Source organism: Talpa europaea (assembly GCF_964194135.1).
Source record: "Talpa europaea genome assembly, chromosome: 7".
Lineage (NCBI taxonomy): Eukaryota > Metazoa > Chordata > Mammalia > Eulipotyphla > Talpidae > Talpa > Talpa europaea.
Genome location: NC_140074.1, coordinates 136,559,426 through 136,578,801, shown reverse-complemented (window position 1 = coordinate 136,578,801; position 19,376 = coordinate 136,559,426). Strand labels below are relative to the sequence as shown.

At 74.1% G+C, this 19,376-nt stretch overlaps 2 protein-coding genes across 5 annotated transcripts; one reads left to right on the top strand and one right to left on the bottom strand.

Moving 5' to 3' along the window:
- Positions 1-2,549: 2,549 nt before the first annotated feature.
- Positions 2,550-15,650, top strand: CSNK1D (casein kinase 1 delta; the record flags this gene model as incomplete). 4 transcript variants are annotated; one of them, XM_084238350.1, is made up of 9 exons in its annotated part: positions 2,550-2,853; positions 4,959-5,069; positions 8,750-8,898; positions 9,045-9,273; positions 9,364-9,534; positions 9,689-9,837; positions 10,596-10,767; positions 10,958-11,097; positions 15,561-15,650. In XM_084238350.1, the coding sequence occupies exons 1-9, from the start codon at positions 2,778-2,780 to the stop codon at positions 15,648-15,650; spliced, it is 1,287 nt and encodes a 428-aa protein (XP_084094476.1). In that variant the 5' UTR covers positions 2,550-2,777. The 4 variants fall into 4 exon arrangements, with proteins under 4 accessions (XP_084094476.1, XP_084094479.1, XP_084094478.1 ...); XM_084238353.1 differs by lacking the exon at positions 15,561-15,650 and adding an exon at positions 13,538-13,588; XM_084238352.1 differs by lacking the exon at positions 15,561-15,650 and adding an exon at positions 12,765-12,825.
- Positions 15,651-16,003: 353 nt separating this feature from the next.
- Positions 16,004-17,923, bottom strand: SLC16A3 (solute carrier family 16 member 3; the record flags this gene model as incomplete). Its single annotated transcript, XM_084238333.1, has 4 exons — positions 16,004-16,365; positions 16,546-17,316; positions 17,402-17,545; positions 17,701-17,923. The coding sequence occupies 4 exons, from the start codon at positions 17,921-17,923 to the stop codon at positions 16,103-16,105; spliced, it is 1,401 nt and encodes a 466-aa protein (XP_084094459.1). The 3' UTR covers positions 16,004-16,102.
- Positions 17,924-19,376: the final 1,453 nt, after the last annotated feature.

Genomic DNA, 19,376 nt, shown 5'->3' with positions numbered 1-19,376 from the left:
GGGTCCCTTGCCCCCCTCCCACATGGGCTCCGCCCCCGCCAGCGGTCACTCTTTCTGGGGCAGTGGGCACAGGGGGACCCTAGAGTCCGTCCAAGGCCATGTCCGCCACCCCCCTCCTATGTCTGGCCCTGCCCTATGGCACCCCTGGCCGCCCTGGCCAGGCAAACCCCCCAACAGCACTGCCCTCCACCACCACCCCCGCGCCCCCCCCTCATTTCAGGGGGGCGCGGCTCCTTTGTGCTCCAGCCTGAACCCCATCCCCCCTCCCGGGCTGAGGCCGTGGCCGCTGGGGGGGCGCGTTGCGGGGCTCCGGCAGGCGTGTGCGCCCAACGCCGGGCCGGGCGGACTTGCGGGGAGCCCGTGCGGGCCCCTAAGGGAGGACCGGCAGCGGGGAGAAGGGGCGCAGCGGGGCGCACCGACGACCCCCGAGGCTGTCCGGCTGGGCCCCTCCCGGCCGCCGCAGCCGCAACCCCGCCGCGGGCAGGAGCCACGCTGTCCCCGCTGCCTGCTCGTCCTCGGAGTGGGCGTCGGGCGCATCGCCCAGCAGGCGCTGCCCATCGCGGGCCAGGCCGCCCCCCCCCCCCGCCCCCCCCGCCCCCCGCCGCGCTCGGCCCAGCGCTCCGGCCTCTCCGGTTCTCCCGGCGCGGGGCCGGGGACAGCGCCCAGGCGCACCCGACGGCAAACCGGGGTGGCCAGGAGCCCCCCCCACCAGGCGCCCAGGTGTGCCCAGGTGTGCCCAGGTGTGCCCAGGTGTGCTGTGCGCGGGCAGCCCCCCCCCAGGGACGCCAGGCTGGAGCCCAACACCCGCTGGCAGGGGAGCGCAGCCAAGGGCCCTTCACCGCGCGGGACACCACTGAGCGCAGATGCCAGTGCGCAGCGGGCTGTGACCCCGCAACCGCCGGCCCCCCGCGCCGCCCGCCCCCACGCCGCCCGCCCCCCACGCCGCGGACCCCCACGCCGCGGCCCCCCACGCCGCCCGCCCCCCACGCCGCGGCCCCCACGCCGCCCGTCCCCACGCCGCGGCCCCCACACCGCGGCCCCCCACGCCGCCCGTCCCCACGCCGCGGCCCCCCACGCCGCGGCCCCCCACGCCGCCCGTCCCCACGCCGCGGCCCCCCACACCGCAGCCCCCCAGCCACCCCCCTGCCGTCTCCCAGCCGGCTGCGCCTGTCACCACTGAGGAGCCGCGCGCTTCAGCGCTTCAGCGCGAGACCCGCCGGGGTGGGCACCGGCCGCACGGACAGGGCCGTGCATGGCGCCCCTGGACGGGCGGGCGCCCCTGGGGCGCACCGGGGCCTCCCCCGGCTCTGAGGGGCCCCGCCGGCCAGGGCCGGGCTCCGCCTCCTGCCCGACGGGAGCGACCCTGCCGGGCCGCCCGCGGACTGGACGCCCCGACGCCCAGCCTGGCCCGCCGCGCCCCGCCCCCCGCCCCGCGCGGGCGTCTCCACGGCCCCCCCGCCCCCCGCCCCCCCCCCCCGCCCACCGGCTTCCCCGGCGCGGCTTTGCGGCCTCGTCCACCCCCCGCCGCGTCCTGCTCCGGGCTGGCCAGGTCCGCGCGCGGCAGGCTGGGGCCTTCGGCCGTCACGGGCGCGGGGGCTGCTGCCCCTGCGCCCCCAGCGCCGCGGACACCCACGCGGGGGCAGCGCCCGGGCAGCGGCGCCCTCCCGGACCTGCAGCCCCGGGCCCCGGCCCCCCCCCACCGGCCCGCAGCAACCGGCCTGGCCAGACCGACCGGCCGTCGGGGGGGGCGCGGGGGGAGCGGGGCTCCGCGGCGAGGGCTCGGGGGTCCCTGCGGAGGCCTGCTCATCGCGGCGGGGCGCCCCCAGCACCCCTGGCCCGGGCCGCACCCCGCGCCCTGGCTGCTGCCGCCCCTGCGCTGGCCGGGGCCGGCCCGGAGGAGCCCCCGAAAGTCCTTTCCGTCGGGTCGGGGCGAGGAGGGCGGTCCCGGCGAGGGGGACGCTCGGCCGAGGCGGGGGACCCAGCGCGGGCGGCCGGGGCCGGAGAGAAGGGGCGGCCGCTTCCCCCCAAGCCTGCGCCGGACCGCGCCCTCCGCGGGGCACCCCCCCCCCCGCGCCCGGCCTCCCTCGCCCAGGGCTCTGGGCACCGGCGGGCGGACCCCGCGCCCCGAGGCCGTGTCCCCCCAGCCCGCGCCCACCGCTGCGGCCACGGGGTCGGGGCCGGGAAGGGCCGCGGAGCGCGCGGGGCCCGCGGGCGGGAAGGCGCCGGCCCGGGCTGCGCGGGAGACGCGCCCGGAAGGCTGTGGGGTCCCGGGGACCCCGACTCGCGCGCCAGCCCGCGGCCCCGCCCCGCCCCTCCCGGGCCCCGCCCCGCCCGCCCGGGCCCCGCCCCGCCCGGGCCCCGCCCCGCCCGGGCCCCGCCCCGCCGCCGGAGCCTCGGCCCCGCCCCTCGGGCGACGCGCCCCGCCCCGCCGCGTTGCTAGGGGAAGTGACGTCACAGCGCGATGGCGGCGGCTCCTTCAGGCCGCTGAGGGGGAATTTAGGCCCGGAAGATCCGAGTCCATCCGCGGCGGGGAGAGGGCGAGCGGGGCCGGCGGGGGCCGGAGCAGGGGCGGCGGCGCTCGGACTGTCCCATCCGCCCCGTATTGAGGCGCTGGGAGCGGCGGGGCGGCCGGAAAGCGATGGTGAAAGCGGGGCCGTGAGGGGGGCGGAGCCGGCAGCCGGACCCGCAGTCGCGGCCGCCGCGGCGCCGCCTCCCCGAGCGCAGACCCAGGAAGCGGCCGGGCGGGCAGGAGCGAGCCGGGCCGCGCCGCCGCCGCCATGGAGCTCAGGGTCGGGAACAGGTACCGGCTGGGCCGGAAGATCGGCAGCGGCTCCTTCGGAGACATCTACCTCGGTGAGGCGCCCCCGCCGCCCGCCGCCCCGCGGGGACCCCGCCCGCCCCGGCCCGGCGCCCCCCGCCCCCCCGGCCGCCCGGCCCCCCGGCCCCCGGCCCCCCAACCCCCCGGCCGCCCGGCCCCCCGCCCCCCCGGCCGCCCGGCCCCCCGCCCCCCCGGCCCTCCGGCCCCCCCGGCCCCCCCGACCCCCCAACCCCCCCGGCCTCTCCGGCCCCCCGGCCCCCCGGCCGCCTGCGCGAGCGGCCCGCCCGCCCGGGTCCGCGGGGAAGGGCCGGGGGGCGCCCCCGCCGCCCGGTGGGTGCGGTCGAGGCGCGGCGGGGGGCGCCCCGGGGGCGCGGGGCCGGGGGGCCGGGTGGGCCCGTCTCGGGGCCGGGTCTGACCCCCGTGCCCCCCGCGGCGGACCCGAGCCGGGCGCTGCCAGGCCCCGCCGCCGGCCCGGCCGCCTCCCCCGGAGCCGCAGGTGGACGCGCCCCCGGGCGCCCCGCCCGCGCCCTCCCGCAAGCCTGGGCCCCCCGCGGCCCCCGCCCCTCGCCGCGCCCGGACACATTCGGCAGGACCCGCCCCGCCGCCCGGAGCAGCGCCCCGGGAGCGGCCTCCGCCCCCGGCCCCCGGCCCCCGGCCCGCCTCCGCCGCGGCTGCCCTCGCCGCCCGCCCCCGGGGTTTGACCCCGGAGCCCCGGCCTCTCCCGGCCTCTCCCGGCCTCTCCCGGCGGGTGCGGCCCGGGGGCGGGGGCCGGGCTGGGCAGCGCTGCCCCGAGCCGAGCCGGCGGGCGGGCGGGCAGAGACCTGGGCGCACCGCCCTGCGCGGGGCGCTGCTCCGTCCCTCCGGCGGGCCTGCGCCCTGTGGCCCGTCCGCCTGCCCCACGGGTGCCCGGTGCCCGCGGTCCTTGGCCGCGTCCCGCGCTGACCGTCAGATTCTGCTCTGTGGCCGCCGCGGGGCAGGGCGCGAGCCCCCGCCTGGGGGTGCTGGTCCTGTGGCCCAGCCGGGAGGGTGAGTCACGCTCTGGGTGGCCCGCGGGCCCAGGTGCCAGGCCGTCGCGGGGCCACGAAGTCGCTTCGCATCGCGGATCCGCCCGCCCGGGCAGAGGGCGCCCGGGGCTGGCAGCCTGGGGGCAGGCGTGTCTCCCGGCCTCGCCTCGGCGGCTGGTTCCAGTCCAGGTTGGCAGGAGGCGGCCGTCCCTGCTCCTCCGGGCAGGCTGGGCGGACGGCAGGCAGCGGTCCGCGGCTCTGGCGCTCGCCGGCCTTACCCCTGGGAGCCACGAGCGCTGCGCGTCCATCTGGCGGCTCTGGGGCGGGACTGTCCCTCCCGGCGCCCGCCCGTCCCGCTGGCGGGCGGCTGAGTCAGCAGCTCTGGCCGGGCCCTGCGCCAGGCTACAGCGCCCTGCGGGAGGGACCCCGGCCCTGTCGGGGCACCCGAGCGCCTTCCCGCTGCTGGGTGCGGGGCTCTGCCTCTGGCCCTGGCCCAGCGCAGGCCTTGGGGGCGGCTGTGCGAGGAGTGGGGTCGCCCCTTGCTGGCGTGACCCGGAGGTGGATGTTTGCAGAAGTGGACTCTGGTTTGCCTCTGAACCACCGCTGGCGACTCAGCTGCAGGTGGGCGGGCGACAGCTCTGACGGGGCCGGAGAAGCGCCCGGCGTCCTGTCCCAGGAAGGGTGTCGCTCAGCCTGGTCGAGGGGCCTCGCGCTGCCTCCCGCCACCCCCGCGTGTGGTGCTCGGAAGTGCCCCGGCCAGGGCGGCGGGTTGTGCTCCCCACACTGGGCTTGTGAGGCCTGCGATGGCGGCGTGGCAACCCCACGGGGATGACTTGGGAACCCAGGGGTCACCCTGCTGCTCCCCTGCAGCCTGGCCTCGGCGGGTGATGGTCACCTCACCCGCAGGGACAGGACGGTCAGATGCGAGAGCTGGGGACTGGCGTGGCTGCGCCAGGGAGCCCTCCCTGCCCGCCAGATGCTCCTCCTTAAAAAGTGAAAATGAGGGTGATTTCCCCGGGTTTGGAGCCACTGGCGCCCCCTTTGGGCAGAGCACAGGCCCTGCTGGGTGCCCAGGAGAGCCGCGTTCACTGCTTCTGGCCGCCCCGGCGCTCACCTGCGGTTCCCCTCTCGCCCAGGTACGGACATCGCTGCCGGAGAAGAAGTCGCCATCAAGCTGGAGTGTGTCAAGACCAAACACCCCCAGCTCCACATCGAGAGCAAGATCTACAAGATGATGCAGGGAGGAGGTAGGCTCTTGGCCGCCGGGGCCACGCGTGCGGTGGGTCCCTGGCACTGGAGCGGAACTTCCTGCTTCTGGGATGCTCCCTCGCGTCGTGTCGCTCGCTGCCTGCAAGCTGGAGCTGCCGCTGAGCCCTTCCAGCTCCACCGCTTTTCCTGGGGCTGAGGCCAGCCCTGATGTCGAAGAGCCCGGCTCCAGCCCGGCCTTGGGGTTCTGGGGGACTCAGTGGTCTGGCTCACGGAGTAGGAGAGCTTCACTGGAGACCCGGCGTGCCGTGCGGCGTCTGGGGGCCTAGGGTTTCATGCCTGAGGCGCGGCCGTGCTGCCCTCCTGGACGCCCGCGGGGCCACGTCGCTTCCATGGGGTGCGCTTCATGGCAGCAGGAGGCCTGCGCCAGGCTTTCTGGCCTCTGCTCCACAACGGCGATTTAACCCGTGCCCTGCTAGAGGCCGGGCCCCCTGTTCATGGACCGCGGAGCAACAGGTTCTCCGCGGAGCCGCATGTCCGGGGCTGTCCTGCCTGGGTCTCGGGCCGAAGGAGCGGACGCTCCCGGCTGTTGTCCTGGGGACAGGTTGGCAGGGCCTAGCCCTCGGACGCCCTCGGCAGAGCTCCAGCTTCTCGAGGTGTGGCCTGGTGTTGTGGTTGAGCCAATGCTCCCGTCTCAAAAACCCTGTTGGATTTTAGGGACTAGCATCTCTACGAGAACTCGCAAGCTGGGCACCCCAGGGCAGCAGGAGGGAAACCCGCTGAAGGTAGCCAGGGTGGGACCTGGTTCCGCAGACAGGGACCCCAAGCTGACGAAGGGCTTTCCAGTACGCAGGGCTGCCCAGCTGGGCCGCGGGCAGTGCCATCCCATCATCGAGGCCAGCACAAGGCCCTTGGGGCAGAGCCACGGACCGCATGAGGCTGTGCTTAGACATGTGAGGAAGCGCCGGCTCCTTTTGCTTATGGTCGTTCTCCGGGGTTTTTAAGCCCCAGGATTCCAGAAGGGGACCCCCATCTGGCTGCTTCCTGGCCAGGCGCCTCGGGGTTGACTGCCGACTCCGTATGCCCCGGGCAGGTCAGCATCTGCAGCGCTCTCTTTGGAGGCCCATGTCTGGTAGAGCAGGAGATGAGGTCCGGTAGCGTCTGCGGACGCGCCCTGACAGGCGGAGCGGGAGGAGACCTCGGCCCTGCCCAGAGATGGCTGGGTGGCCCTCCAGGGTCAGCGGGCATCCTGGACCGGCTATCCCCGGCAGCTGGGTCTGGGCTACCTGCTTGTGGATGAGGGCGCTTGCAGCTGCGCTGGCCGGCGTGAGGGCAGCGCCGTGCTGGCCGGACGGGGCCCGGGCGGCCCTCTTGCGGGTCCAACACAGCCTCTGCAAGCGCCGTGTCAGGAATCGGGACGCAGATGTGAGTCGGCCGCCCGGGGTCAATGTCCGCCCCAGAAGTTTGCACCTGCCGGGCCCGGCTGGGCTTTTGGGCGAACGTCTGAAATGGCAGAAATCCGGGGAGGCAGCTGTGTTTCTGGCAGGTGGGGTCGGGGGCAAGTGACGTCCGGGCAGAATCCGGAAGCGGTGTGAGCGGCTCGTCCCAAGTCAGCCTCCCCGGAGCAGCCTCCGCCCTGCCGAGCCCTCAGAGAGGTGTGTGGCGGCTCGCGTCTGGCCAGGGCCGGTGGGCGCGTGCGGAGCAGGGCGAGCGGGACCTGTGATGGCGAGGGTGGACGCCAGCCCTGCCACGGGCCCCGCGTCCCGGACCTGCTGGCCGGCTCCCGCCTTCCTGGTCAGACATGCGGTGTCTTTAGCACAACGTGGCTTGGTTGTTTTTGCTCTGAGATTTATTTACGCATCCAAGAACTGGGGTGCGGGCCAGAGGTGGGGGGTGCGAGGACTCCCCAGAGACAGAGTGGGGAGCAGAGCAGGCGGATCCACTGCTGAGGGGCTCAGCAGGGAGACAGGAGAGGTCTGCCGCACCTTGTGGGTCACTGCCCGGCCGGGGTCGAGCTCAGGCGGCAGCGGCTGGTGATAGCTTCACAGTGGGGAGACTGATTCCTGCGCCCCCAGGGAGGCCCCTCTGGATGCGTTTTACAAGCCAGAGGTCACGAAATCTGTGGGGCTCATGTCCATGGTGAGCCCTTGCCGCAGGCCAGGGCGGCCCGGGTGGTTCCCAGGCGCTGCCTGCCTCGCCTGTGCCCTGTCCTCCCCGCCCACGGGAAGCTTGCTGCTAAGAGTCAAGGACCTGGTCAGAGATGCTTGCGTGCGAGGTTGGCATGCAGGGTGCCTGTGCCACGAGGGTGGAGCCCTGGAGAAAGGCCCGCGCAGGCGTGTGTGCTGGGCCCCACGTTACCCCGAAACGCCTCGTTGTCAAAATGAAAAGTGATCGGGCCCCAGCCGTGGGTCGGCACCTTTGACCTCCACGAAGGGGGCTCGTCGGGCTCGGCGCTGCGGGGCGCGGGCTGGCCTCCGGCTCGACCGGGCAGAGATGGAGCCAGGCTGGGCACGCTCCTGCTGGGTCACCGCGCGGGCCACGCGGGTGGTGGGCACGGGGATCCCCCGCTAAGAGGCCTGCCGGGCCCCAGGTGCCTTTGGCGGGAGACCAGGCAGGAGCTGCCGCAGCGGGTTCGTGTCTCCCGGAGGCTCCGTCTGCCGCATGAAGCTGCCGGCTCTGGGCACAGAACCCGGGGTCGCTCCCTAGGCGCCGGCAGCTTTGGGGCCCCGCGGGCCGCGTTGCCCTCTCTCCCTCTCCTGTGACGAGAGGCGCGCCCGCGGGCACGGGCTTCCGGGGACGGGCTCTCGTCTGGGCCCCGACTCCGTTTTCTGCCTTTGCTTTAACCTCCGCTGGCCGGAGGCCGGGCCCGACTCGTGCCTCCTGCTGCCGTCTCCCCGGCGCCCGTTAGGCCCAGTCCGGGTGCTTCCCGCTGCGCGGCCGCGGGGCGCCAGGCTGGGTCGTCCGTCTGTGGCTTTCCCTGTCGGGGGCACGCCTGACCCTCCCGACTCTCAGGGAAGGTCTGGCCGCAGCCCGGCCCTGCTGCTCCGGGGGCGCTGGGTACGGGCGGGCCGGAGGAACCGGCCGCCTCCGTCCTCGCGCAGCCCCGGAACGCCGGAGGGGCGGGGCGCTTGGCTCTCCCGGCTCCCGGGTTTCATCTCGCCCGGTCTCCGTGCGTCTCTCCTGCAGCCTCACGGGGCCGAGGAGTATCCCCGGGGGTCGTCTCGGGACCGGCCTCCCCACCTGGGCGCTGCTCGTCCTGCTGAGGCCGTGGCCCTTCCTCCGGCGGGTCGTTTACCTGCCCGTCTGGCGGCTTCCCTTGCTCGGCCTCTTCCGGGGGGGGGGGGTTGGCGCTCCTCCTGGCGGGAGCCCTGCCTGGGCGCGAGACGGGGCTGTCTGTTCTGGAGACCGACTGTGAGCGTGAGCCGGGGCGGCCCGCGGGGGCTGCGGGATCCGACACCTTCTGCTTCCCACGCGGGTGCCTGAGCTCGGGCTGGCGCGGCGCATGTAGGTGACTGAGCGGCCTCTGGGGGGCAGGGGCTGTGCTGCTGCTGTGCGGCCCGGCGCCAGGCTGGACTTGGGGGCACACCTGGCCGCGGGGGAGAAGCCGCACGCCGGGAGGGGGGCCGCAGGTGACGGCGCGAGCGGGAGCCACGGCGTGTTCGTGGCGTCCGCCTCGGTCCCGTCGTCAGGCGCTCGAGGGCCTGACCGGTGTCCCCCACAGTGGGCATCCCCACCATCCGGTGGTGCGGGGCGGAGGGCGACTACAACGTCATGGTGATGGAGCTGCTGGGCCCCAGCCTGGAGGACCTCTTCAACTTCTGCTCCCGCAAGTTCAGCCTCAAGACCGTCCTGCTGCTGGCCGACCAGATGGTGAGCGGCCGCGCGGCGCCGGGGCCCTCGGGAATCGGCCTCCCGGCCCAGAGGGCCGGCCCGTCAGAGCAGGCTCCGTCGGGTCTGGGCTGCGGCGGGCGCGGGCCTCTTGACCCCAGCCTCACCCGGGCGCGTCTCCACCGCAGATCAGCCGCATCGAGTACATCCACTCGAAGAACTTCATCCACCGGGACGTGAAGCCCGACAACTTCCTCATGGGGCTGGGCAAGAAGGGCAACCTGGTGTACATCATCGACTTCGGGCTGGCCAAGAAGTACCGGGACGCCCGCACCCACCAGCACATCCCCTACCGGGAGAACAAGAACCTCACGGGCACGGCGCGGTACGCCTCCATCAACACGCACCTCGGCATCGGTGAGCGCGCGCCCGGCCCGGGTCTCAGGCGGGGCGGCCCTGGGGCCTCTCCCGGGAGCGGCCGCCCTGACCCGGCCTCCCTCTCTGCAGAGCAGTCCCGCAGGGACGACCTGGAGTCGCTGGGCTACGTGCTCATGTACTTCAACCTGGGCTCCCTGCCGTGGCAGGGCCTCAAGGCCGCCACCAAGCGCCAGAAGTACGAGCGCATCAGCGAGAAGAAGATGTCGACGCCCATCGAGGTCCTCTGCAAAGGCTACCCCTGTGCGTGTCCCGGTGGGCCGGGCCTCCCTGCGGACGCCCGAGGGGGTGGGGGGCTCCGGGGGCCTCGTGCCCGGCCGACCCTTGGTGGCCACGGGCTCGGCGGGAGCTGCCGGCCGGCCGGGCCGCTGGTGAGTGCGCGCGGCTTGCTCCACAGCCGAGTTCGCCACGTACCTCAATTTCTGCCGGTCCCTGCGCTTCGACGACAAGCCGGACTACTCGTACCTGCGGCAGCTGTTTAGGAACCTCTTCCACCGCCAGGGCTTCTCCTACGACTACGTGTTCGACTGGAACATGCTCAAGTTTGTGAGTGCGCCCCGCCCTGCCCCCCACGCCCTGCACCCTGGGGCGCCGGCGTCCTCGCTGTCTGCTTTGGGGGAAAGGTCGTTTCTCGAGACTCAGTGCTCTGCGAGAGCAGGCTGGGCAGCCCCGCGCGGAGGTCCTGGACACCCTCCGTGTCCCTGCCCTCCAGGCATCGCCCAGAGCTCCTGCTGCCGGGCCCTGTGTCCTCTGCCATGCACGCTCGCGCTGCACAGTTACCCTAAGAACAGACACGGTCCTTTCAGGGTGACGGGATCTGGCAGGGACTCAGCTCCTCCTCAGGCACTGCACAGCAGGACCCCCGGGTCCCTCAGGACTGCCCTGGCGGTGGTGCCGGAGACTGAGGCTGCCCCTCGGCCAGAGCAGCACCCAGGCCCGCTGCCCCGCAGCCCTGCTCTGCGCCTCACCCTGGGAGCTTTGGGCCAGTGGGGGGGGGGGGTGCTGCTGCTCATGCCTGTGGCCCTGGAGGGCTGTGGAGGTGCCCACACCCGATGCCCTGGGTCTGGCGGGCCTCGCTGGAACACAGGCACTGCCGTCCTGGGGTGGCCCCGACTGTCCAGGTCAGACCCACCTCTGCCCCCGGGACCAGACCCTGTGGTGTCCGGGGAGTAGCCCCAGCCGGGCAGCATTGGGCTCAGGGCGGCCCCCTCTGCCGCAGGGGCCGAGGCCAACCGTCCTGTCCAGCAGCCAAGGGTGGGGACGGGTTCTCCACGCCCCCTGCAGCTGTCCCACCCTCTCCACAGGGAGCCAGCCGGGCAGCCGATGATGCTGAGCGGGAGCGCCGGGACCGGGAGGAGCGGCTGAGACACTCCCGCAACCCCGCCCCCCGCGGGCTGCCTTCCACGGCCTCGGGCCGGCTGAGGGGCACACAGGACGCGGCTCCGCCCACTCCCCTCACCCCTACCTCACACACAGGTGAGTGCCCCGGGGCCCCAGCACACCCCGAGCATATGGTGGGCGGCCCTGGACGCCCCTTTCCTAGGGCTGGGTCCTGTGCGGCGCGTTCCTCCAGAGCCCCCCTTGGTGGCCACCCCCCGGCCAGCCGCATGTCCTGGGGCTCCCGGGCCAGCGAGCCGAGGCCTCACCAGCACCCGTCCCGTCCCAGCCAACACCTCCCCGCGGCCCGTGTCCGGCGTGGAGCGCGAGCGGAAGGTGAGCATGCGGCTGCACCGCGGCGCCCCCGTCAACGTGTCCTCGTCTGACCTCACAGGCCGGCAGGACGCCTCCCGCATGTCCACCTCGCAGGTGCGTGGGCCGGGGGGGGTCGCCGTGTCCCTCTGCGTCTGCTCTGCCGGGGTCGGGATGGCTGCGGGCGCGGCCGAGGGCAGCGGTGCGTGGGCTGCTCCCTTGTCCGAGCTGACCGGCACTCGCTCCCTGTCGCGGCCTCGCTGCGGCGTGCTCTGGCAGCCACTGCCCAGTGCCGCCCCTGGGCCCGAGGCCTAGTCTTCCCCGCCCCCGTGGTGCGTCTGTGCCTGTGGAAATGGGCTCAGCCCAGCGGCTGCGTTCGGCCCCCCCCCCCGCCGCCCCCTCAGCAGGACACTCTTCGCACATGCTGACCTCCCCAGACTGCGCCCAGGGTGCCTTGGGCACGATCCCCATGGGGGTGCCTGCCCTCCCGTGCCGGCGTCCTGACTGTCCCTGGGCATTGCCAGGCGGCGTTCTGGGAGTAGGCCAGCCTTCCCCGGCTGGACTGCTGCTCACTGCTGCCCGCGGTTCCCGTGCCGGGCTAGGCGTGGGAGGAGTGGTTGGTCAGGAAGCCACAGGTCCATGCGGGCGCCCGGGCTCGGCCCTGGGCATCCAAGGGCTGCTCCCAACTTTTTTTGTGTTCTGGTGGGGGCAGCTTGCGTTCAGGGGCGACCTGGTGCCAGACCGAAGGTGCACCCCCTACAGCGAGGTCAGTCTCGATGGCACCTGTCCTGGCCTCTCCCCACTGAAGGAAGGTGCCGTCTGGTCAGCAGGCCCAGCACTGGGGCCCTGGACGCGTCGGGGGAGACCTCGTGAGCGTGGCCTTGTCTAGCCCGGGCGTTTGCGTGCAGGGACTCGGGCGGGACGGGCTGGGCTGGCTTTCGGGAGAGGAGGCGTCTGCCAGGTGGGGCCATGGGGGAGGGGGGCTGATCCCGCGGGCTGGGCAGTCAGGTCTCCCAAGGGGCGGGCTCTGGTGTCCCGCAGGGCACCTGCTCTGGTCCCTGGTCCTGCGGGGAGTCTCCTAGAACTCCTCGTGCCGCAGCCCTTCCGGCCTGTGGCGAGAGGCTGAGACCCAGGCTAGGGGCTTCTATGGCGCCCCGCACTGCCCACGGCAGCCCCAGTTCACACTCGCCGCAAGGGGCCTCCGGCGTAGGGTGTCCCGCGGACTTGGAGGCCGGCGTGGCCCTTCCCCGTGGTCGCTGTGTCCTCGAGGGGAGCGAGGTGCGGCCCCGCCCTGGCTGTCGCTGCTCTCGGGAGTCTCGCCCCCAGCCGGTCGCCGCTGCTCCGCGGGCCGGCACCTCCGGCAGACAGCGGGGCTGAGGGTGTCACTGGGTGGACCTGCTCTCCCCACCTCCGTGCTGTGACGCTGCTCGGGTACCCAGCGCTGGTTCTTGTGCCCCCCAAAGGGGCGGCAGCAGCTCCTGCTCTTGTCACAAGGGATGTGTCCCGTCCCCAAGTCGCAGAGGTGGCCGTTCCCTCTCCTGCCCAGGCGGCGGGCGAGGCCTTGGTGGAGCCGCATCGGTGCGGAGAGCCCCTGGGCACAGGGGAGCCACTCGGGGCCTCGCTGCAGACCCTCCGCAGAGCGACTAGGCTGGGTCCCCAGCGGCTCCCAGCCTCCCCTGCGGTGCTGGCGGCCGGCCGGGCAACGAGGAGGCACCTCTGGAGGCAAAAGGGCCGCCGTGCGGCCGACCCGTTAGCCTGACGACAGCTGTCTCTTCCCACCTCAGAATAGCATTCCTTTCGAGCACCACGGCAAGTAGCGGCACGTCTCCCGTCGGAAGGCGGCACCGGTGAGTGTGCTCTGAGGGTCCGGCAGACGGCCGCCCGGCCGGGGAGCTGACCAGCTGCCGCCTGGGTGCGGGCCCTGGGCTTGCATGCCAGCGCCTGCGGCTTCAGCGCAGCTGCGGTCAGCGGCCCGGCCCGGGAGAGCTGTCCGCAGGAGCCCCAGACGGGGGTGGCCGGTCACACCACTGCCTCCTGCCGTCTCCCTGCGTGGCCACACCTGGTGGCCACTCCACGCTCCGCTCTGGGGATGCTGGCGGTGGCCGCCGCCCTGGCTTGGCCGTCTCTCTCGTTGGTTCTGTGTTGCTTCTCTCGCGAGTTGGGTCTCTGCCCGCGTCTCGTCCGCGCAGCTGTCGTCTGTACTAACCGCCGCACCGCACCTGCCTCCGCGGCGCGCTCGGGCCTCGTGGGACGGCTCTTCCCGTCGTGCCCGAGGGCGTCCAGCGCCCGCACGGGCCAGGCCCCGTCTTCGAAGCAGGTCGCCTTCCGGAAGGCCCGGCTCCGGTCTGCGCGTCCTCGAGCTGCCGCGCAGCCCGCCTGCATGCCTCTCCCGCCGCTGTCCCTGTCCTGCTGAGCGCTGTCCGGCCACCGCGGGCCCTGCGGAGCAGCCGGGGGCGCGCGTGTCCGGAGCGGAGCTGGGCAGCCGCCGTGGTGTGTGTCCAAGCCCGCCGGCCTGCTGGCCTCACGCTGACCTTGTCCTGTGCTTTGGCTCCGACAGATTCCCGGTCGGGCGGCGTCCAGCGGTCTCCAGCCCGTGGTGCACCGGTGAGACGCTCGTGTGCTGAAGGGCAGACATGCATGGCTGACTCCTCTGTTACAATGGCTTTGCTAGTGGCTCGCCCCGTAGCGCTCCAGGCACACCCAGCGACGCCCGCGGGCCACACACAAACTAGACGCCAGACTCCGCGCGCCGCCCTGGGCTGGAAGAGCCGGGGGCGCGAGAGACAGAGCCCGAGGCCAGCCACGCCTCTCGCCCCGGGTTGGCCGCCGCCCGCGAGGCCCCGCGACCACCGCCTTCGACTCGTTAAGACAGTTTTGTATCATTTTGCTAAAAATTACTGGCTTAAATCTGTGTAAAGAAATCTTTTTATTGTTTCTCTCTCGTCTGTCACGGTCTGAGAAGAGGCGTTGACCCGAGCGGCCAGGCCGGGCCGGCGCGGTGGCCGAGGCTCTGCTGGGCCCCTCCGTCCCCGGCCGGCTGGGCAGCGAGTGGCCGCAGCGGTGCTTCAGGAGCTGCTGTGTCGGGGCGGAGGCCCCGGGCACGCGAGGTGCTGGTCTTGCGTCGCCCTGATGCCTTTGAGCCGGGAGAGTTGTGGACAGACTGAGTCTCCTCACCCGCGCACGTCAGCTCTTCGTCTGCGTCGAAACCCGGGACGCGCCTCGCTCGGCACCGGCAGCCTGGGAGCCTCTGGAGTGGCCCGGGCACCTGTGGCCCCACGGAGGCCGAGAAGTGGGGCGGGGCCCAGCATGGCCAGAAAGACCCTCTGGGGCCGTGTGCCGGGAGCCCCCTGCGGCCTGGCCTGGGGCCGGCGCCCCCGCCACCCTGCTTGCGGACGCAGTCCTGGGGTGTCCTGCCTGGCCACCAAGCTGGCCGTGAGCCCGGTGGGGGCCCGGCCCACGGTGGCTCCAGGCCCCTCTGCCTCGGGCCCGGGGACGGCGTGGCCCCATCACACTGCAGGTCGCGTAGCTAGAGTGTCTGTGTCAGCCGTGTCGGCGTGTCGGCACGCGTGTAACCACTGTGTCTGTGTACTTGACGGCGTGTAAATAATAAACTCCCAAGGACTCCGCCCTGCCCGCCTCCCGTCTTCATTTTCCCTGTGGGCAGCGCCCGTGGGCTTTCCTGGCCGGTGGGTGGCTCCCGTGGCAGGCAGGGCTGGGGGACCTGGCCGCGGCCACCTGCCCTGGCGTCTGCGTCGTGCCTCTCGGCCTCGGGTTCCCCTCCCCGGAGATCCGGGGGTCCGGGTGGGGAGGAAGGACCTGGGCCACACCAAGGAGCCTCCCCCGTTGGGCAGGACTGGCCTTCCGGGGGCAGGGCCCGCGGCCGCGCCCTGAGCTGACCTCTGGCCTCCGCCCCCCCTCCCTGCCGGGGACGTGCTCATGGTGACCCTCGCCCACGTGTGCCATCTGCTTGTGTGGGTCGGGCCTCCCGCTCGCAGGCAGTGCAGGGCGGCCCTGGGTCGGCGCCCAACGTCTTCCAGGGCCCGTTCCTTCTCCCCTTGCCGCGGGACCCCGGGGGCACCTTCCAGAGTCCCTCACAGCCGCAGAGGGGACGGTAGTCGGCTGCCTCCTGCGCCCGGTATGAGCCAGAGCTGCCCGGGCCCTGCTGGCCCTCGCGCCGGAGCCCCCTCCAGTGCCCAGCTGGGCCTCCCCTTGCCGCCCCGCTCCCCCTGGGCAGGCCCCTGCCGCCCCCCTCGGCATCGTGTCCCGGAGCCTGGGGTGGCGTGCACAGGAGGGCGTGCTCCGGCCGGCAGGGGCCGGAGGGGCTGACCCTGACCTGCCTCACAGCCAGTCCAGACCGAGGCGGCCTCTCGGCCCTCCCAGCCCAGGGCAGCTGGTCGGCGGCAGCCGTCAGGCTCCATAAGAGAAGGGAACTGGAGCGCGTGGGCCCCGGGAGCTGCCCGGTCCACGCCCAGCCCGAGAGCAGGGCCCGCCGCCTCCCGCGGGCAGCCAGCAGGGGCGGGGAGGGGCTGGGGCTGCGCAGGCGCCGGCCCCGGGTGAGTCTCGCTTGCTTTTCCTTGCAGAGGAGCAGGGACGTGGCGTCTCTCCGGCTGCACACGGCCCGCCAGGGCACCCGCTGCCGCCCCCAGCGCCCACGACGCACCACCTACTGAGGCGCCCGGCGGCCCCCGACGGGCGCTGGCCACGCGGGCCGCGCTGGCCACAAGGGCAGGTGGGTGTGAGGGCTGGGCGAGGAGGTCGGGGCAGACACCCGCGGGCGCTGGCCCCGGCCCCCAGGGCGGCAGCTCCCGCACGGCCCTGCCCGCACCCCAGCCCCGCGGCGCGCAGGGCAGCCCGAGGACGCTCACGCTCCTCCCACACGCAGGTTTATTCCAGGCCGCGTTGGAGGGGGAGCCGCCAGGACTCGCGGCGGGCTGGGCCCAGGGCGGGACGCAGCGCAGGCCGGCGGGCCGGCCCCCGCTGATTAAAGTCGCGTTGTCTGCCAAGCCTGGTCTCTGGTCCTTGAGCCTCGGGCGCCTCCCGGCCGCTCCTCCTGCCCGGCACGGCGCCCCTGCCGGGACTCCCCGGCCCTGCCGCCTCCGTGGGCTGCGGCGCCGCGGCGGCCTCACACGCTGGTCTCGGGGGCCCGGGCCTCGGCCCCCCCGTTTTTCTCAGGCTCTGCCTTCAGGAAGCGCTCCACTTCCCGCGAGTCCCGCTCCGGCTCCGGGGGCTGGCGGTGCGCCTGCTGCCCCGCCTCCGCCTCCGCCACGGGCCCCGCGCCCACGCAGAAGTGGCTGCCCAGCACCAGCACCAGCGAGGCCGCCACCACCTCGGCGCCCGCCAGGATGAACACGTACTGGTAGACGTGGGTGGCGTCCAGGAGCTTGCCTGCAAGGGGGGCTCGTCAGGGCCCGCAGGAGCCTCCCGGGACAGTGGGGACTGGGGCGCCCGCGCCCCCACCCTCGAGGGGGCAGGGAGAGAGCTGAGGCACAGCCTGCGGGGATGGGCGGGGGCGTCCCCGCCAGCTCGGCCCGCCCCAGGGAGGACAGGCGCCCGCCCCGCACTCACCTCCGGATGGGGGGCCGATGAGCACGGCCACGGCCTCCAGCAGCAGCACCAGCCCGATGGCGCTGGGGAACTTGTGGGTGCCCACGATGGCCATGAGCACCTCAAACTGCAGGGCACCCACCATGCCGTAGGAGATGCCGAAGAAGACGCAGAAGACCACCAGGCCGCCGTAGTCGCGGGCCGTGGAGCCCGTGAGGTCGGTGAAGCCGTTGAAGAACATGGCGAAGGCGAAGAGGTAGACGGAGTAGGGCCGCACCCGCTCGAGCCCCGCCAGCGCGCCCGCCGCCGGCCGGGCGAAGATGTCGATGAGGCCCAGCACGGTGAGCAGGAAGGCCGCCTGCGTGTCGGGCACGCCCATGTCCTTGGCGTAGCTCACCACGAACACGGGCGGCACGAAGAGCCCCAGCACCATGACGGAGGCGGCCAGCGCGTAGACCACGAAGCCGCGGTCCCGGAGGACGCTCAGGTCCAGCAGCCGCCGGGGTGGGCGACGAGACCCGGGTGCCGAGCCGGGGGGTGCCGAGCCGGGGGGCGCCTCCAGGGGCCGCATGAGGGCCGCGCACACGCAGCAGTTGAGCAGCAGCCCGCCCAGGACCAGGAAGCCGCCACGCCAGCCGTAGTGGTCCTGCAGCAGCTGGCCCAGGGGGGACAGGGCACACAGGAACACCGGGCTGCCCGCCGCCGCCAGCCCGTTGGCCAGGGGCCGCCGGCGGCTGAAGTAGCGGTTGAGCATGATGAGCGAGGGCTGGAAGTTGAGCGCCAGCCCCAGGCCTGCGGTGGGAGGGTGGCGGTGAGGCCGGCGGGCCCAGGCGCCTCCGACCCGCAGGGAGCCCGCCCTGCCCGGGGCCCCGCTCACCGGTCAGCACCCCGGCGGTGAGGTAGAGCTGGACGACGCTCCCGCAGAAGGAGGCGGCCACCATGCCCAGGGACGCCAGCAGGCCGCCCACCAGCATGACGGGCCGGCAGCCGAAGCGGTTCACGCACACGCTGCAGAGCGGGCCTGCGGGGAGCGGAGGATGATGCCGCCCGCGCCGCCCGGGCCAGCCCCGCCGCGCCCCGGCCCCCGCCCGCCCTGCCCCGCACCGCGCTCCCTGGCCGGGGAGGGACGGCTTCCAGGCTGCGGCCCGGCGGGGCTGCCCCCGCGACGGCGCTCACCCGTGCCGTACAGCATGGCCAGCAGGATGGAGGACACCCAGGCCGTGTCGCTGTAGCCGATGCCGAACTCGCGCATGAGCTCCTTGAAGAAGACGCTGACCGCCTTGGGGAAGGCGTAGGAGAAGCCGGTGACGACGAAGCAGCCCAGGAGCACGGCCCAGCCCCAGCCTCCGTCGGGGGCCTTGACCCCCGGCGGGCCCTCGTCCACCACGGCGCCGCCCATGGCAGCAGGGCCGGTCCTGTGTCCCTGGGAAGACGGCGGGGGCGGGTGTCGGCTGCGTGCGGACAGGGACGCCCCTCCCTGCGCCCTCGCCCGCGGCTGCTGGCCGGGCCCCCTGCCCCCCCCAGGCCTCACCCTCACGGTCTAAAGGGCAGTGGCTTTTTTGGGCTCAGCTGGTACTCGGGTTACCTCCCCAGGAGGGCAGCCCTGGAGGACCAGCGGCACCCCCGCGCCTCCCCCCAACCCCACCCCCGCCCGGCCAGGTGGGGAAGCAGCCCCCATCCTGCGCCGCTTGAGCCTGGGGGGCAGCAGAGCAGCCCCCTGGAGGCAGGTGCCACCTTCCCGGGAGGGGCCGGGCTCCACCATCCCGGCTGGTCTGTGGCCACGGGGGGCTGGTCTGTGGCCGGAGCGGCCAGGGGCCAGCGACCCCCGCGGGTGCTGACCACACCCCCCAGCCAGAGGTCAGTGGGGGCTGGGCACGCCTCACGGGACAGAAGCCTCGTGCCAGGTGCAGGCAGGTGCCCACTGGAGCCCCGTCCCCCACCGCCGGCATCAGAGGCCTGGCCTGTGAGTCTGCTGGAGTCCCCTGCCGCCCGCCGCCCCTCCTCCCGGGCCCCCTGTAGAGGCCCGCACCCCCCTGGAGAGTGGAGATGGCCCCCGCCCCTCCCCTCCAGCTGGGGACTGGGGGCTCTGCTGGCGCCATGACGGGGCCGCCGGCTGCGGTGGCGCGACCTCTGGCCGCGCCCTGGCTCCTGCCCCCGCACCCCAGCCCTACCTCTGGCCGCGCGGCCCGGAGGAGCAGGCTCTAGGGTCCCCGAGGAACTGGAGGCTTGAAAACAAAAGGGGCTGCAGGAACCCTGTGGGCCACGGCCACAGCCTGGGCCTGGGTGGGGGCGCTCCGGGACTCCATCCTGGCAGGGCCCGGAGGGCGTGTCCGAATGCCCAGCAGTGGGAGCCCAACCCCGGGCCTGGGGAGTGGCCGCCCTGGACGCACCAGCCACGCTGCCCTCGGGGGCCCTCCCAGGAGGCTTCTGGGATCCTCAGGAGGCCGGCACTGGCCACCGGTGGGGTATGGGGCTCCCCGAGCTGCTTCCCCCCGGGGGCCCAGCACAGTCCCCAGTCCCACCCCCAGGACCCAGAGGTGCTGCTAACCCCAGCAGGGTGCCAGCCAGAGAAGTGGCCCCGGCATGCCCAGCCCCACGGGCGTCGCGAGAAAGGGGTCTCTAGTTTGGGGGAAAGGAGCGTCCCCCGTAGGGCCGCGCATGGGGGGCGGGGGCAGGCACGTGCGCGGCTCCCTCCGCTGGCTGAGGTTCGGGGAGCCCCGCGGCTGGCGGCGAGGGCGTGCTGGCACCTCTGGGCACCGCCCGGCACTGGCCTCTGGTGACACCTGCCTGGCCGGGACGCGAGCCAGGCGCCCCGCCCGGGACAGGCGCCCCGGGGCAGGGAAAGCCGATCT